This window comes from Danio rerio, chromosome 5, assembly GCF_052040795.2.
Source record: "Danio rerio strain M-AB ecotype USA chromosome 5, GRCz13ab, whole genome shotgun sequence".
Classification (NCBI taxonomy): domain Eukaryota; kingdom Metazoa; phylum Chordata; class Actinopteri; order Cypriniformes; family Danionidae; genus Danio; species Danio rerio.
The window spans coordinates 76,120,703-76,140,000 of NC_141025.1; the positions used below are offsets into that span (position 1 = coordinate 76,120,703).

The following is a 19,298-nucleotide window of genomic DNA, read 5'->3' on the forward strand; positions in this document are numbered from 1 at the left end:
TTTGGATTGTGGGGGAAACCGGAGCACCCGGAGGAAACCCACGTCAGCATGGGGAGAACATGCAAACTTGACACAGAAATGCCAGTTTGCCACCTTGTTGCCTATAAACAATATTTCATTAGAAATTTTATATACAATATCAGGAACTGTCAGTTTATTACCAGGGTTTTGTATCGTACAACACCAATCAAGACAATATATCACTTCAAACTAATACAACAGAATACACAACACAATATATTGTTTCAGCATTGATATTTCAATGTGCACATTCGCAATAGTCACATCACAAGATATGCAATGTTGAGTCTGCATTATATTACACATATATGAAGTATGTCATATATGCAAAATATATTTCAAAAAATGGCCATTTATTTATATATTTTAACCATTGGTATTACATATATGGACATGTTTGAAATTCTAATGAGATATATGTGATATATCTGCAATTTTTATATAAAAAAAATTAAATATATGTTATGTATATGACATTTTGTGAAGTTTATTTATAAACAACTTTTGAGAGGATCACGTGCTTATGATTGTTCACAGCTGTTCCAACTTTAGCTGATGACTAATTATCCTATACGAGGATCCTTAACTCACTATAAATAACCAGCCTTTTCTCATCTCAATATCTTCGTATATTTTTTTGGCATTACATATATGGTCACACTTTACAATAAGGTTCATTAGTTAAAGTTAATTATTGCATTTACTAACATGAGCAAACAAGGAACAATACATTTACTACTGTATTTGTTCATGTTAGTTAACGTTAGTTAATGAAAATACAGTAGTTCCTTGTTAGTTCATGTTAACTCATAGTGCATTAAGTAATGTTAACAAGCATGGACTTGGATGTTAATAATGCTTTAGTAAATGTTCAATTATGATTAATAAATGCTGTACATGTGTTGTTCATGATTAGTTCATGTTAGTAAATGCATTAACTAATGAACCTTATTGTAAAGTGTTACCACATATATGTACATATATGTAGTTCTAATGGTTAAAAATGAGATATTTATTATATATATTCCATTTTTTGCAAAAAAAAAAAAAATTTAAATATAAGTTGCATATATGAAATTTTATATATGTTAAATCCAAAAATGAGCTTTTGTGTCATGATTGTTTAGCATATATTGTATACTCATATAAAAATCTGATTTTGCAATAAATGCAAATTACATTTGACAAGTTAATATTTTGATTTGACATAAATAAAATATGTCATGTATGCAACATAATATTAAAAATATTGCAAAAAACGGCCATTTATTTATATTTTAAATTTTAAAAAAATGACATATTTGATAATTATGCCATTTCTGAAAAAGATTTAAATGTATGTTGCATATATGACATTTTATATATGTAAAATCCAAATATGAGCTTGTGTGTCATGCTTACTTAGCATATATTGTATATACCTATATAGAGATCTAAAATAATTACATGACAAGTTCTGGATTTGATATATATATAAAATTTGTCATATATGCAAAATATATTTCAAATTATTGCAAAAAGTGGCCATTTATTTCAATCATTAGTATTACCTACATGCTTATAATTCCAATGGTTAAAAAAAGAGATATATGTGATATATATGCCTATTTAAAAAAAAAAAAAAAAAAAAAAAATATATATATATATATATATATATATATATATATATATATATATATATATATATATATATATATATATATATATTGCATCTATGTTATTTTATATATGTAAAATCCTAATATGAGCTTGTGTGCCATGCTCATTTAGCATATATTGTGTATACTGATATAGAAATCTGATATATTGCAATATATGCAAATTACATATGACAAGTTTTGAATTCCACATGTATATAAAATGTCATATATGCAAAATATATTTCAAAATATTGAAAAAATTGCAATTTATTTAGATTTTTAACTATTGTTATTACATATATGTACATATTTGTAATTCTAATGGTTTAAAAAATGACATATTTCAATATTTGAATGATGACATATTTGCAATTTCTGAAAAGATTTAAATGTATGTTGCATATATGACATATTATATATGTAAAATCCAAATATAAGCTTGTGTGTCGCGTTTATTTAGCTTATATTGTATATACCCATACAAATCTAATATATTGCAATATATGCAAATTACATATAAGTTCAAATTTGAATTTCACAAATATAAAAAATGTCATATATGCAAAATATATTTCAACAAATTGCAAAAAAATTGCCATTTATATTGTTGTCAACTATCAGTAATACATATATGTACATGCTTGTAATTCCAATGGTTAAAAAAAAGAGATATATGTGATATATATATATATATATATATATATATATATATATATATATATATATATATATATATATATATATATATATATATATATATATATATATATATATATATATATATATATAATATATATACACATATATATATATACATATGTGTATGTGTATGTATGTATATATATATATATATATATATATATATATATATATATATATATATATATATATATATATATATATATATATGCCATTTGTGAAATATTTTGAAATATATGTTGCATATATGACATTTTATATATGTAAAATCCAAATATGAGCTTGTGTGTTGTGTTTATCTAGCATATGTAAAATCCAAATATGAGCTTGTGTGTTGTGTTTATCTAGCATATATTTTCTATAATCATAGAGAAATCTGATATATTGCAATACAAGCAAATTAAAAAGTTTTGGATTTCACATAATGTCATACTGTATTTGCAAAATATTGCTAGAAATTGCTATTCATTCATATTTTTTAACTATTGTTTTTACATATATGCACATATTTGTAATTCCAATGGTTAAAAGAGAGATATATTAAGCCATTTGTGAAATATTTTTAAATATGTATGTTGCATATATGATATTTATTATATGTAAAATCCAAATATCAACTTCTGTGTTATGTTAAATTAGCATATAGTGCCATATAGCCTATATTTATGATTTCTAAATGAGTTGCATTAAAATAAATTAAGTATGCATAATTATTTTACAAATTGTTTTTTTCGAATATTTTCTGAAGGTGTTATACAAGGATTCCCGTGGGAAACTGCATCTAGCTCTTTTAAAAGTGAAAGAAAAGCGCACGTCCATCTCTGCGTGGTCGTATTATTATGGCGTTGACACATTTTGTTAACACCAAAGCCAAAAGTGTGTCGAACCTCTGTTTTTGACAAACCAACACCTCACAGGTTGCCTTGCAGGATAGCATTGTCAGGTCTTTGTTAAAACAATATACTGCGTATGCATGCTACATTGACCATAGTGAAGTGTAAGGACCACTCTTTGACTTTGACTGTTTGATTTGATCTGATTCATCAGGATTTGTCTTTTAAGTCCTGTTTAGTGCGCATGCGCAAATATTTATAATTTTGCAATAACCCAGCAAACAATTTTGTGGTTAATAGACGTCTAATAGACATCTACACATGGACAGATTGGCTACAATTGGGCTGTCAGCATCTAGGAATAGGCCAAAACTAGCCTAGTCGTCAAATAGACATATTAGACAGACTTTTAACATGTGTAGTCATTCATTTCTGTTCATTTGATGACTAGTTTTGGCCTATTCTTAGATGTCTATTAGATTTACAGCGCTAAATTTAGCCTTATTTTAGCCAAGACGACTATATTTAGACGTCTATAGACATCTTTTAAATATAAGAAAATGCTTGCTAGGTAGCCAACAGGTCGTTAGAAGAGTGTTATGATGGGAACCAACTATTAAGCTCGCTCTCCCAGTAACACGGACTGCTCTCACACACCTCAGCTCTTTTTATTACCTGTCAGATTTTGTACATGTTACCCGAGCGCAGAGACGTTCCCACGCTTCTCTCCAACAAACACGAGAACACCATGCAGTTCACATATAGACTTCATTTTTGGCACATTGGTGATATCTGTGATGATGTGTGCATCCAACACATCGTGTCAAAAAAAAATGGTAACGTTATTTTGTATTAATAATGTTGCCTATAAATGTGTTGAGGATGCTGTCTGTAAGATTATCCGACGAAAGTTTTTTTTTAAATGTTGTTGCCTTCACATTTTACTCAACTCCTGTCTTTCCACCTAGTTTGCATGCAAAAGGCTGGGATTAAAGCAAATGGCACGCGCGGAGCAGTGAGGTGTGAGGGTTCCTGTGCTTTTTGTCAACAGAATGAGAACGACCCAGGTGAGACGAGACTGTCTGTCTGGAGCTATTAGCCTGTGTATTATGGAATTAAATAATAAGAAAACATTCTGAATTAACAAACTAACTGCAGTAGATCTTAAATTACACAATAGTTTTACTTCAATAACATTAACAATAGTTAAGTACAAGGAATGGAGTCATTGCGCAAAATGGTTAGCCTACTTCAATTTTACTACATAAAAAACATTGTTGGTTTTAACAGTTCTGCCTAAATAATTCATGCACATAAATTGAAATTATTCAACTTCAATCTAGGCTTTCTGTTTTGGGGTGTCACCAATATGGCAGGCAAGTGTGTAAATGTTTAAAACTCGTCGGTAACCAACAGGCTTAAGTGTTATGATGGGAACAGACTACTAGCCACGCTCTCCCAGTTACACCTCACCTCATAACGCGGGCCAACACCTCAGTCATTTTTTATTACCTGTCAGAATTTGTACATTGTCAACAGCTCTCAAATACGTTCCCACGCTACTCTCCGACAAACGCGCGTATTGAAAACAAGGCTAACGTTTAGACCAAAGCGTTTAGTCTTCATTTTACAACTTCCATCCACAGGACGCGCGATTTACCTGTGCGGTGCACCATTAACCCTCTGGTATTGAGCGTAGAAATCATCAAAATATGATGTCTTTCAATCACTATCACGTTTGTCAAATGGCTCAAAGCATTTACTTTTGACTTTGTGCAGTGATTATAAAAGTTACTATTGCATTGAGGTTTAGTTTGGGGGTAACAGCACTATGCGCAATAGTAATGTCACAGAAACATTTAGGTAAAGCCACTTGACGCATGGAGGTCAGCAAGGATAAAATTAACCAGCCACGTGGCTAACTGACTGTTTTCTTTATGCTACTTATGTTCAACAACCTCTTAGGTTTACACAGTTATCCTGTGAGCAAACGGCGTCTCCATTATATGGCAAGACACGTGCTGTCTTTGCGTTGTCGGTTTAGCCTAACGTACGCAATCTCGTCCGTTTAATGGGATATTTTTTTTCCAGTGGAGAAGTGAATTAATGAATAACTCAGAGCAGTCTGACTAATTTCAGTGTCACGAACAATCAAGAAATCCTGGCTGCTTGCTTTTCATATGCACACGCGTGAACTGTCCGCGCACGAGCGCATTCTGCACAGGTGTGAAGTCGGCACGCGGCACGCGCCCTACTGAATAATAAAGAGGTGTCAGCACACGCGACCCCCTGAAGTTTCACACCGTACCCAGCTGCTTTGGCTCTGCAGCTTTGTGCTTTTTTTCAGCAAAACAAATTTATTCCAAATAAAAGTGCGCGTTGGCACGCGCCGATCGTACTTCCACCGTTTATGTTGCCTGTGAACAGCTATTCTGGTAAAAAAATACAATCAATGCGACATTATTTAAAACGTTTAAATAAATTGCATAAAGACAAATTAATAATAGCCAGTAACGCATTTATAAAAAACAATTAAAAAAGCATAATGCGCGCTTGAATCTAAACCAAGTGTACACAATCCTGTCAAATGAACAGCCTCAACTTTAAGTACATGGCATAAGATTGTTTTCTCATTGTTTAATTCTTTGCATTGTTTTTCCTTTCCCAGTAGCTACTGGGTTGCAGTTGGAAGAGCATCCGCTGCGTAAAACATATGCAGGATAAGATGGCGGTTCATTCCGCTGTGGCGAGATTAGTAAAGGCGCTAAGCCGAAAAGAAAACGAATGAATGAATGAATAGAAGTGCGTGTTGGCACGTGCCGATCGAACTTTCCCTGTTTATTTTGCATGTGAACAACTATACTGGCAAAAAAATGTAATTGAGTACTTGCGACATTATTTAAAACGTTTAAAAAACAGCATAAAGACAATTTAATAATAGCCAACATGACATTTATAAAAAATCCTAATGCGCGCTTGAATCTAAACCAAATGTACACAATCCTGTCAAATGAACAGCCTCAACTTTAGGTACATGGCATAAGATTGTTTTTTTTTATTGTTTAATCCCTTGCATTGTTTTCTCTTTCCCAATGTTGGGTTGCAGCTGGAAGGGGTAAAACTGGGTAAGTTGGCGGTTCATTCTGCTGTGGCGACAACTGATTAATAAATGAACTAAGCCGAAAAGGGAATTAATGAATTAATTGTTTTCCCTTCATAACACTAGACCACGAATCACTAACACAAGCTTATAGCAGGCAACTTGTTTAAATTGTGTTGCTTTTGTGTTTACGTTGCACACTTGCATAATATAAAATCGGCTATGTTTTAAAAACCCAAACAAATCTGAACCGCACATGGACTTATACTGTGGAAATAAGAGCTTTTTTTCTCTCTTTTTGTTGTTATTATAATGGCATCTGTGTCACCAGCGGCGCGTGGGCTATTGATATGCACATTGACAGGCTTGTTTTCTGATGCGCGCACGTGCCCATGGAAGTCGAGGTGTGAGTGAGCGTGTACCATCAGCCCTTTTGATTCAAAGCGTCCATGAATGCTTTAACCAATTCGGTGAAACCTATATATTAGCTTATCTGAGGAAATCCAATATAAATAATTGGCTAAACATTTATGACAAATGTCTAAGCTAATAGTAGTTTGCGATTCGTCTAGCTAGCCCTAATACCAAGACAATAGACTACCTTTCTTCCCAGTGCTTTGTCTTTTTCCTTTCTTTTTTGCTTACCTTTATTATTTTAATGTCTAAAGACTTCAACTAACAAACCAAAAATACAAATCTATAATCAAAATCTACAAATAAAACCCTTTATTTTTTCTCATGGGAGCTGATTGACAAGCAAAAAAATAGCAGCTCAGGGATTGGGTTAGGTTAGACAGGGGGCGTGGCTTTGCCACCACGCGCCTGAACGCCTATAAATACCGGTGCTGCGCATCAGACTTCACATTTCACATTTGTTAACGCACCTCGATGAAAGACCTCCACCTGCATACCTAACAGAAGAAAGCTTGGACATTTTCTGGAATCATATCCTCACTGATATCAACTATTGGAGTACACGTGCAATGAAAATCCTGGCACAGACTGAAAAAATCAAAATGGACAGAAAGGTAACAACTTGTTTCCAGATGAATACCATTGAGACATGCACATGCTGTAATATTAACCAGTTAAAACATGATCTGTTGACTGACATTAGTCCTTTGCGTTTTCTGAAGCTGTTAAAACCTCAGGTAGAAAGACGTAGAAGAGAAAGGATGAACCGGAGTCTAGAAAACCTGAAACTTCTGCTCCTGCAAGGCCCAGAACACAACGTAAGACCACCTTTTGCTTTTAAACACAGTGGCATCTATGAATATGTGACTAGCTTGATCCAAAGCTGATTTGTGTCAACTCTTATGTTTTGTAGCAACCTAATCAGAGACGATTAGAGAAAGCAGAGATCCTGGAATACACAGTTCTGTTCCTGCAAAAGGCGAATGAAGCGAGTAAAGAAGAGGAGGGAGAAGAAAAAAGCCAGTTTATGGAAGGCTTTTCTTCCTGTCTTCAAAAAGCAGCCCGCTTTCTCTTGGAAGAAGGTGGACTGGAAGGCTCGGTCACATCCATGCTGTGTCAACGTCTTGCTCACCCCACCATCAGACTGCCTGTCAGAGGTCACTCCAGAAAGCAGCACGCAGAATCCAACCCACAGCATCATGCGCGTCGTCCACACCACAAAAACACTGTCTCCAAAGCAGGACATCCATCAGCTTGCAGGAACACCAAAGAACCACAAGCGAGCAGAGCTGCATTCAGAAGCACAGACTCCAACACAAAGCATTCGACAGCTCAACCAACCTCCCGCCACCCAGAACCAGCCAGCCAGACTGTCTGGAGACCTTGGCCTTAACTGAGAGAAAAGACATTCATTGAGAAATGGACTCAAAATGATGGGCCTTGTGTAATCTCTTCTGAATTATATGCATAGCAGATTTCTTCTATTGCTTTTATCATCTGACATGACGTTGGAAGTGTAAATAGTGTATGATAAATATTGCAATATATTTTTTACGCAGATTTCTTCTCCCCCCCTTTTTTTTTCTTCTCCTTGCATGATCTGTACTGGATGTATGATGATCATTTGTAATACATGACTGACGTATTTATCTGTTTTGCACATTTAATTTATTAATGACATTCCCTTTCATGTTCAGATTTATACGTTGTGTGTTTTGATCAGTACATTCCACCATTAAAAGTGAAATATTCACCATTGTTATGTGTTCCCGACAATAATATTAATCTCTGGAGTGGCATGATGTTTGCCGGTCATTAAAGATGCACGCGTCGAGAGTTTACAGTCGGGCTTTGATCATCAGAAGCCTTTGAAATGCGGAAGAACAAACACTTCACTTCCACACGACTTCTGTTCTCACACCTCAGCTTTCCAGTCTGCTCGAGTCAATAAATAAAGGGTGCGAATATGCGACACGTGCCTTGGCACCTCCGAAACATCGGTCGGTGCTTATAGATTTGAGTTGAGAGTGATTAAAAACGCTGCGTTTGGTCAAATATGCACAAAACCAATAGTTAGGTTAAAAAATGTAATTGAAATTCAATGCAAACCAACGTCGGGTTTAAATATTTGACCCAATGTCGGGTTAAAATAGCGAATAGTTATTTATAAACACTTCTACATTGAAATAAAATAAAATAATTTTTTACTAATTTACTATTTTTTTTTTCTTGAGGTATAAATAGCCACAAGCCATTTATATGAGCTGAGTTTAAACAAATGAAGTTGAACATTGCTAAATTGAATTAGTTTGTTTACATTCGTACCATATACATTGTTTGCAACCACTTATCTAAATAAATGGAGTAAATTCAATCTTTTTTTCAGTGTACGTTTTTTAGACTCATCATCTATAAAAATCAAAGCAACCAACTAAAAAGCTGATATCGTGTGTTTTAAATATTGCACAAATTTGACAACAGGTACAGCCTTAAAAAATCGGCTATTATAAGCTGCTCGATTTGAGAAGTCTGGGATAAATTAATTCTGCTGGGTTTAATGTTGGGAAAGACTCCACACATCAAAGAGATGCTGATGATGGGACAAAAGGCAGAACTGTTGCATGCTTTAACACTTCGTGGGCCGCCGGTTTTGTCTTGCTGGTGTCAAAATGGCAACGACTGGCACGCGCATTTCCATCCGTTTGTATCAAAGAAGCGTGAAATCTTTTACGCAATAAACCTGAATGCGGCCAGGGAATGAAGGACGGGCGTCTTTCCCACGCCTGCACAATTTCAGGCAGTTTTCCCCCCTCAACTTTTTCCTCGAGATTCTATTCGTTTATGCTCTTATTTACTCAACTTTTTACTTAAGCAGTTATTGTTAATACTTCATTTGTTGACGTTTAATCGTATTTTCAAGACGTTTAGTCTTATTTTAAGTCGTATTTTAGGGATGTTTAAGTCGGAAATGTTTTGATTTTATAAATATTATATTTATTATATTTATAAATGTGTGAATGAGAGTGTTTCCCACACTCTCAGAAAAAATGGAACAATGTTAAGAAGGTATACCCTTGTTTCTGGGACAGTATATTTTTATGGGACAGAATTGTACCTTAAGACAAAGAAACACAGTTGTACCTTTGCAGATTGTACATTTAAGGACATGATTTGTACAATGGGAAACCAAAATGTACCTTTGGTTTTTAAAACCTGCAGATAATATTGTGCCTTCATCAATTGGACAAATCTGATCCATAAAGGTACCACCACAGTATCAAGACACTTTGTACCTTTACAGTGTCAGATGTGTTCCTTCAAGAACTGTTTTAAGGCATTTTGCTACTGAAAATCCAAAATGCATCAATTTATTTTGAGTAAATATAAAACATCAAATACATGTTTAAACAATCTTTTTTTTTAAAGTTTATTTGTGTGTAAATGCACCTTTTCCATTTACAATAAAAACACTTCATCAAAAATCAAAAGATCTATTTTTGCTAAACATTTCACAACACTTTTCACAAAAATATTACAGAAACACACACTCTCTTACAATATTAAACATTGTTTCTCCAATTTTCACACAAAACCTTTGAATTAAGTTCATTTTATTTACCTTTTTTTTAACTTAATTATTATTAATAGAAATATAATAATGCTAAAGTATTGTAACGAGACATGCACAATGTTTGATTAGTTTTCCAACATTAAAATGTCTGCATGAACACGTTTACATATGCAGGACTTTTGCCAGCTCAAGTGTGTAGTGGAAAGCAAACGCCAAAAGGTGCAGATTTCAATAATGAAACTGTATTTGTCAGAAAATGCTCACCAAATGTTTATTAAAATGCCTTAAATTTAGTGTACAATACTTATAGTTTTTTATTTTTTACCAGTTATTGGCTTAAATGTCCGTAGTGTATGATTGTGTGTGTGTGTGAATGTGTGTGTGGATGTTTCCCAGAGATGGGTTGCGGCTGCAAGGGCATCCGCTGCGTGAAAACTTGCTGGATAAGTTGGCGGTTCATTCCGCTGTGGCGACCCCAGATTAATAAAGGGACTAAGCCGACAAGAAAATGAATGAATGAATGAGTTTCTTTAAGCATTTGCTTTTAAATGATGATTCTTGTTTGAATAAGGAAATCATTCATTAAATCACTTTGCCTTTCCAGTCATTTTCATCGATGTTGTAACAAAGCAGTTGTCTAACACTTATGTACCTTTTTTATGAGAACAATTGTGTACCTTCATTTCAATTGTACACTCTCAGAAAAAAAAGGTACACAAATAATGTTCCCTGAGGAATACCTTTGTAAAAGTTGTACTTTTGGTACAGAAAATACCTCTTATAATACTGCTCGGTAGCTTTTATGGTACAGTTGAAATGAAGGTACACAATAAGTTCTCATATAAAAGGTACACAAGTGTTGGACAACTCCTTTATTACAATATCAATGAAAATAAACATGACTGGAAGGCAAAGTGATTTATGAATAATTTCCATATTAAAACACGAATCATCATTTAAAATCGTATGCTTAAAGAAACTCATAAACATTCATTATTCATTCATTTTCTTGTCGAGTTAGTCCCTTTATTAATCCGGCGTCGCCACAGCGGAATGACCCGCCAACTTATCCAGCATGTTTATACGCAGCGGATGCCCTTCCGGCCGCAACCCATCTCTGGGAAACATTCATTATTATATTAATTAATATAAGTTTTATAAAACAAAACAACTGGTAAAATAAAACTCAAGGTATTGTAAATTAAACATTTAGAGCAGGGGTGCTCAATCCTGTTCCTGGAGATCTACCTTCCTGTACAGTTTAGCTCCTACCCTGATCGAACCCACCTGAACCAATTAATTAGGACCTGAAATCCACTTGATAATTACAGACAGGTGTGTTTGATAAGGGTTGCAACTGAAATCTGCAGGAAGGTCGATCTCCAGGAACAGGATTGGCCACCCCTGATTTAGAGCATTTTAAATAAATGTTTGGTAAGCATTTTTGACACTGTTAAGATACAAAGTGTCTTGTCACTGTGGTGGTACCTTTATTGATCAGATTTGTACGTTTGATGAAGCTACAATATTGTATCTGCAGGTTTTAAAAAGGCAATTTTTGGTTTCCCATGGTACAAATCATGTCTTTAAAGATACAAACTGCAATGATGCAAAAGTGTTTCTTTGTGTTAAGGTACAATTCTGTTCCATAATAAGGTACTGCCCCAGTACAATCAAGGGTTTGTACCTTCTTTGGTACAGCATTCTACCATTTTTTTTCTGAGAGTGTATACCATAAAAGGCACAGAACAGTATCATAAGAGCTCTTCTCTCTACTATATAAGATACAACTTTTACAAAGGTACAAAACTGTTCCTTAAGAACTATTATTTGTACCACCGTGTAGCTTTTTTTTTCTGAGAGTGCAGTGTTGGGTTGCGGCTGGAAGGGCATCTGCTGCGTAAAACATGCTGGATAAGTTGGCGGTTCATTCCGCTGTGGCGACCTCTGATTAATAAAGGGACTAAGCCGAACAGTTGGGTTTGCTCATATTTAACCCAACGTTGGGTTTAAACAATCCAACTTTTTTAATTAATTGTTTTCAGAGCTTTAAATACATGGCTTGTATGTCTTTATATATATAAGTGGCTTAAAAGCAAGGTAACTTCAGTGAAAACAGGAACTTTAAAGGAAGTTTTCATAATAATATATTTGTTAAATTGTTACATGAAGAGTTCATGATTTGTTTATGTTTTTTTTTATTATCCAGTAAAGAGTTTGTTAGCAAAAAAAAAAAGATTTCTGTTTTTTTTATTAATTTTTTTTGTTTATTTATTTATTCAAATAACCCATAATATAGACTATGAAATAAAAAAGAAAAAAATAAGAGACCCCTTGACATTTATGTAGGTTATTAGGTTTAGGTTTGAATTAAATGGTACAATAATATTTTTATGGTCTGAGAACCTTTATTCAATAATAATACTATACTACTACTTATAATAATGTCATTTACAGCATTAAAAATGCTAATACACCAGCATAACAAAGCAGTAAAATAAGTGTTATTTCACCTAATATTGATTTCTCTACATTTTAATGGTTCTTTGTGTTGTTCAAAATAAAATAAAAAACATGTCTTAAGCATGTCTGGCTTTTTGTTACTTTTATGCAACTGTTTTTTTTTTTTTTTTTGGAAAGAAATAGGCAACACTTTACAATAGAGTTTTTTTTAGTGTATTTAGTAACATAAACAAACGATGAGTATTACAGTATTACTCTTTATTAATCTGTTAATGTTAGTAAATGGGAAAATTATTATACGTTAACTCACAGTGCATTAACATGAATCTCTCATTTTAATTTGTCATAAATTTATATATATATATAATATAATTATTGTTTATTTTATACCATCATTTGCGATGTTAAACCATTTACCTGTTGTTGTTGTTTTTTGTTAAATCTTATACCTCTCTCACTCTCTCTCTCTCAGACAGTCTGGCACAAAACAAAAGGAAAAGTCCTGCACACTGTCAATGTGCTATTTTAAAGTATTATTGTTGTTGTTTTAAATGTTTATACAAACATATTTACGTATTATCCTGAGTCAGATTTTAGAAGTGTTGTAGGCTGCAGCTAAAAGGGAACAAACATATGTAAATGAAAGCTCCGCCATCTAGTGGAATGACAAAAAACTACAACAAAATAAAATAAAATAAAATAAAATAAAATAAAATAAAATAATATAATATAATATAATATAATATAATTAATTTCCTTTTTGGCTTAGTCCCTTTATTAATCCGGGGTCACCACAGCGGAATGAACCGCCAACTTATTGAGCACGTTTTTACACAGCGGATGCCATTCCACCCGCAACAAATATACAGGAGGGCTAATAATTCTGAATTTAACTGTGGATGTTTTGTTTTAATAAAAAACTTTCTAAAAGTCTAATCTATGAAAAGCTCTGACTGACACGCTGAATTCAAGAAACTCTCAAGCAGCTAAAGAAAAGACATGTATTTCCGCACAAAGCAAATAGCGCACATCAGTCAGTGTGGCAGAACAGACACTTGAGCCTGCCATCTGAATCCATGCTGCGGTCTGTACAATAACACAACAGTGCAGTCTGCAAAACCATTACAAAAATAACAATCTAACTGTACAACAAAGAGATGAACACTTAGCCAAAATGGGGGTGGACACAAATCAGTTCTGTTTGCCTCATATCACGAGCACCAACAGAGAAAATGATGAAACTCTTATATCAATATTGCTGTTTGATATAAATATTAATGAATGTACAAGAAAAAGGCAGATGTCAAAACGCATGGTTATACATAACCGAGCAAACTGCTAGAGCTTTGTCTGAAATGAATACCAACGGCATCGACAAGGACTACATCAGAACAGTAGATTGATGTATAAATGACATCTTTACCTTCATTCTTGTCCTGATTTGTGTAGGGATTTAGCATATATGAACACATTTTCATTAATCTGGAAGTTTATAAGATGCAGTGCGGATGTATAGGAGCTGGTGAAGCCATATTTTTAAAATGACCTCGTGTGTAAAAAGTGCCTTGCTGAACTGCAAAACACTTTAAAAGGACAGTTCACCCAGAAATGAAAACTTCCTGTTAACTTATTCACCCGCAGGCCATCTAAGATGAAGGCGACTTTAATTCCTTAGTAGATTTTGAGCTGAATCTGTGTTTTTGGGGGACTCTTATAATGGCAGTGGATGGTTACAGGTTTTTCAGATTAAACTAAACACATGCAAATGAGTCTAAATCAATATCCATGGCTCCTGATGACACATTAAGCTCTTGTGAAGCGAAACGATTGGTCCTTATAAAAAAAAAAAAGCAACATTATTTTATCATCAAATGTGACCGGACAACATTCACTGAGGTCTGTTTGACCAGGCTGTGGATTAAAGCTCATAATCTTGTAAATAAATATAAATAATAAAGTAATTCTTGGGTAGAAAATAAAGGAAGATTTTTAAGCTGATTCTGTGGTGTTTGGTGACTCTTATAATGACAGTGAATGGTTACAGGTTTATCAGATTAAAAATAAACATACAAACAAGTCTAAATCATAGCCGTGGCTCCTGATGACACACTGAGGTTTTGCGAAGCAAAATGATTGGTCCTTATTAAAAAAATTGAACATTATTTCATCATCTTTTGCCATCAAAAGCGACTGGACTACTATCGGCCTACATTCACCAAGATCGGTTTGACTAGGCTGTGGATTAAAGCTAATAATATTGTACATAAATATATATATATATATAATAAAGTAATTTCTTACACAAACCAATCGTTTCGCTTCACAACACATGAGTGTGCCATCAACTATTAATTTGGACTCGTTTGCATGCGTTTATTTTAAATCTAAAAACCTGTCACCATTCACTGCCATTACATGAATATACCAGATTCATCTTAAAATCTTGCTTATTTTTTACTGACTCATCTATATCTATACAAAAACCTCAGTGGTTCATGGGCTATTAATTTAAACTCATTTATATGTTAACTTTTAAATCTAAAAACCTGTCACCATTCACTGCCATTATATGAATATACCACAGACTCAGCTCATAATCTTCTTTAACGTTCTACTGAATGAATCTACATCTTAGATGACCTGCCTGGGAACTGCCTCTTTCAGATTCATATCTCCATAACATTTATTCAACGTAGTCTTTGAGTGTGAACTGAGGAGTTTCCAGTCCAGAAACAATTCCTGTTTTCTGTATATTACTATACATATTTCGTCCCTCAAAGTTTTCACGAGATACACCTTCACATATCAGGATATGCGGCATCTTGAGGACATTTCTGAATTCTTGGCGCCGTCATAAAGAAATGCAGTTGAGTCTCAACAGTGTGTCAGTGCCTTTATCATCTTCCCTCTTGAATAAACACGTCTCTTTCATCTTGTTTTCAGCGTTTGTCACAGCGCTTGTTCATTTCTTGTCCCACACGAGCCAACAGCGCCGCCCTCATGGACGAATCCAGAACGTTCTTCTCTGCTACTCTTTGCACAATAACTTCAGGTTTGTCCTCCTAGCATGAAAAAAAATGATGTTTTAGTTTTTAACTTGTATATTAAGATAACAAGTAAGTCACAATAGTGATGAACTTAATAACAACCTGTTTCATGCAGACAAAGCAATAAGAAATACTGACACTAAACACTAAGCAACCATTATGGCCTCTGATACACTAGAACAGGGGTGTCAAACTCATTTTAGCTCAGGGGCCACATGGAGGAAAATCTATTCTCAAGTGGGCCGGACCAGTAAAATCACAGTATAGATATCTTAAAACAACAACTTCAGATTGTTTTCTTTGTTTTAACATGATCAACATAATACATAAAGCTGGAGAAATCCAAAAATTATAATAAGATATTGAGAATTAATTTTAATCTCGTGGCCCACCTGTAGGATCGCTGAGGCCCGATAGTGAGCTGCGGCTCAACGGTTGAGAATCCCTGATTTATCAGATGGAATTAACCGTTTGAAGTTGCGCCATCCGGTGGACACAATTGGAACAGCAGCTTCTTTTATTGAAAAATTGCAGCTCATTTTTATATTTTGCAGAATCATCCCGCGGGCTGGAATATTAATAATAATAATAATAATAATAATAATAATATATTTTTTTTATTATTTATATAGCACCTTTCCAGAGCTCAAGGACACTTTACAAGTGCCTCATTTACACTGACTGGTACAGTACGGTACGATTCGGGTCTGAACAGGTCACCTTTATCAGGCTTGGGTTTCGACCACAAAGGGCAGCCTTTTGGTGGGCGTGGTGTATGACAAAGTTTCAGTCGACGTCATGCTCGCTCGAATAAACGTCTACAGTAAAGCTGTACAGGTCGTTCACATATCATAATGAGCAGCACTTCTCACAAAACAGATGCTTAATACACATAAATACTTGTGTATGAATGTTTATAACTAACTTTTCTATGAACAGGATTTTATTATAAGTGCAGATCAATGACAGCGTGAAATAGCCTACTGTAATGTCTGTAATTATATCAAAAAAATACATAAATGCAACATATATGAACACACAACGCCCTTACAGTCTCTGATATATTATTAATTGCAGAAAAACTACACACATCAGACATTTAGTACTTATTTAAGTTAAAAAAAAACAAGCAATATAGCCCACAGTCAGAGCAAACCTCTCATCTGTGTGTGTAATCTTCAGCAGCACATGTAGGGCATACTCAAACTATGCCATCCGTACCGTGCCCAGGCCTGTTTCCCGGATTGTTTGAGAAGTGTGAGTGCTCTGAATCGGGCTCAAGCACGGTTCACTTGGCCGGCCCTCGCCCGGTTGTAAGAGGTGGGCCTGAGCGCGGTTCACTTGGGCTTTGACGCGGTACGTTTGTGTGTGAGTGCAAAACGCGCCAAAGCCCGAAACTGAAAGCGAGACGTGACTTTTAAGGGGCTGTTTCATATGGATTTATCCATCATTCTTACTGTTCAGTGAACGCAAACTGCCGTAGTTTATTAAAGACGAGAACTCCTCACAGCACGACAGCTGTGCGGCTTCAGCAGACCTCCTCATTCCTCCAGCACGAGAGCTTTATTATTGTTTATGAGCGCCAAAAGTGGCGGATCTGTTCGGCGAAATATCTGACTGCGTGTCACCGCATCCCTAAGGACTGTTTGGCGAAATATTTGACAGCATGTCACTGCATAACAAACGACTGAAACGATATAACTAGAGAAATCTCCTCTGTGCTGAGCGAGTGAGAGTGCTTCTCACTGAACAGCGCAGCAGCGATGACGTAAGTGTGCCGAGGCCCATTTGTGGTGTGAGTGAGGGCCGTCGGGGGAGACAGGAGGGGGGACAAGCGTGCTTTGGCCCGGTTCGAGGCAACTGTACCTAGTGCGAGTACGGCCGTAAGCTCTGTTAGAGAGTCATTTTGTCATTTTCAGTTCATAATAGTCCAAAAGGCGAAGATAAACATGGCAGTTTGTTCAGGATTCAGGTAGCTAAAACAATTTTGCTCCTGTGTTTTGACGGCTTCTCTTTTTTTCCCGCGTTTCACTCCCGCTTCACTTGCGCTTGTCCTTTTTTCCTCAACGGATCAGATGCAAAGACACTTCAATAATCACACACACACGTTATTATCATGAGCTCAAGAAGTTCGTTATATCAAATATAGACGCGTTCGCGAGCTCCCGGAAGAAAGCGAATACCGCTCGCACTTTTAGAAGGGCTCGTAAAGCAACAACAGGACACGGCAGATTTTTCTTCTTGGCTTTGTGTCTGTTCACCGAGACGACGTCAAGGTTTGTTTTAGCCCAGCTCATCCATGGCTCGTTGTTAAATGCAGGGGTGGACTGGGTCTAAAAATCAGCCCTGGCACTGTAGCCACACCAGCCCACACTACCACACCGACACAGGCCCACCCATAGACGCGCATATTCACTACTTATATTGGTGTACAGATGGTAAAATTGTATAAGCAGTACCACATTTAAGAGATATTTAAATATTCAATGTAGGTGACGGCATCAAAAACAACCCATTTATATATTCAATCATTTCATTCATTTTCTTTTCGGCTTAGTCCCTGGGAACCGCCAACTTATCCAGCATGTATTTTACACAGAGGATGCCCTCAAAGCTGCAACCCATTACTGGGTTACCCAATTCATCTATAACATGTGTTTGGACTTGTGAAGGAAACCAGAAAGAAACCCACGTGAAACCAACTGACCCAGCTGAGGCTCGAACCAGCGACCTTCTTGCTGTGAGGTGACAGTGCTACCCACTACGCCACTGCGCTGCCCCCTTTCGAGACTAGTTCAGTTAATTTTATGTATTTGGCAGTGTCTGACTTGACTGCTTTTCCCTTTATATGGTACATCTCTGACAATTAGCTTGTGTTGCACTTACTGTTTGTTTGACATTCTTGCCAGATTTTGATAACGTCCGCGTAACCTCTGATTGGGTCGGCCCATCTCGAAACGTGGTACGGTACGGTTTGGTCCGGTGTGCTTTTTGACAGTGGAAACGGCCATAAAAGCGTACCAAACCGTACCGTACCACTCAGTGGAAACGGGACATACAAGAATAAACCTGTTTGCGGGCCTGATCTAGCCCGCGGGCTATACGTTTGACACCCTTGCACTAGAATCTCAATACAAACCTTGTGAACGATGAATGATGTTATTTTTCCGTTGTCCGCCTGATAATCCAGCCAGAATAACTCAGTGCCAGTGTTCTCCATCTCTGTGCCTGAGCTGCTCTCATTCCAGTCCTCTGCTTCAGCGTTCACACCCGGCTCCGACCCATCTGAAACAATGAGTAGAAATAAATCAAGCAAAATACAACCACTTGCCTAATTAACCTAGTTAATGGCACTTTAGGCTGAATACTAGTATCTTGAAAAATATCTAGTCAAATATTATTTACTGTCATCATGACAAAGATATAAGAAATCAGTTATTAGAGATGATTTATTAATTTGTTGATATAAATGAATAGAAGATGCTCAACTGATAAGATAAATACAGGCTA

General features: G+C 35.4%; 2 protein-coding genes and 1 long non-coding RNA gene across 5 annotated transcripts in view; 2 read left to right on the top strand and 1 right to left on the bottom strand.

The window, feature by feature from the left end:
• LOC141385683 (uncharacterized) overlaps positions 1 to 15,793 on the top strand; it is a 33,087-nt gene extending 17,294 nt beyond the window's left edge. The window contains exons 3-4 of the long non-coding RNA XR_015492118.1: positions 4,162 to 4,260; positions 15,685 to 15,793. This is a non-coding gene — a long non-coding RNA (uncharacterized LOC141385683). The remainder of the gene's footprint in view (positions 1 to 4,161; positions 4,261 to 15,684) is intronic.
• On the top strand, positions 7,155 to 8,465 carry her7 (hairy and enhancer of split related-7). The gene is given in 3 exon segments (NM_131609.2): positions 7,155 to 7,321; positions 7,430 to 7,525; positions 7,621 to 8,465. Coding segments are annotated over 3 exon segments (621 nt in total). The 5' UTR covers positions 7,155 to 7,276; the 3' UTR covers positions 8,101 to 8,465.
• Positions 13,729 to 19,298, bottom strand: part of si:ch211-283h6.4 — a 10,312-nt gene continuing 4,742 nt past the window's right edge. The window contains exons 3-5 of one of the 3 annotated variants that reach the window (XR_015489781.1): positions 18,928 to 19,073; positions 15,357 to 15,803; positions 13,729 to 14,427 (exon numbers count right to left, since the gene is read on the bottom strand). Coding sequence is in view for 1 of the 3 variants with exons in the window: in NM_001114693.2 (NP_001108165.2) it covers positions 15,681 to 15,803; positions 18,928 to 19,073 (269 nt within the window). In the remaining 2 variants the exon portion in view is untranslated. 3 annotated transcript variants of the gene reach the window in all.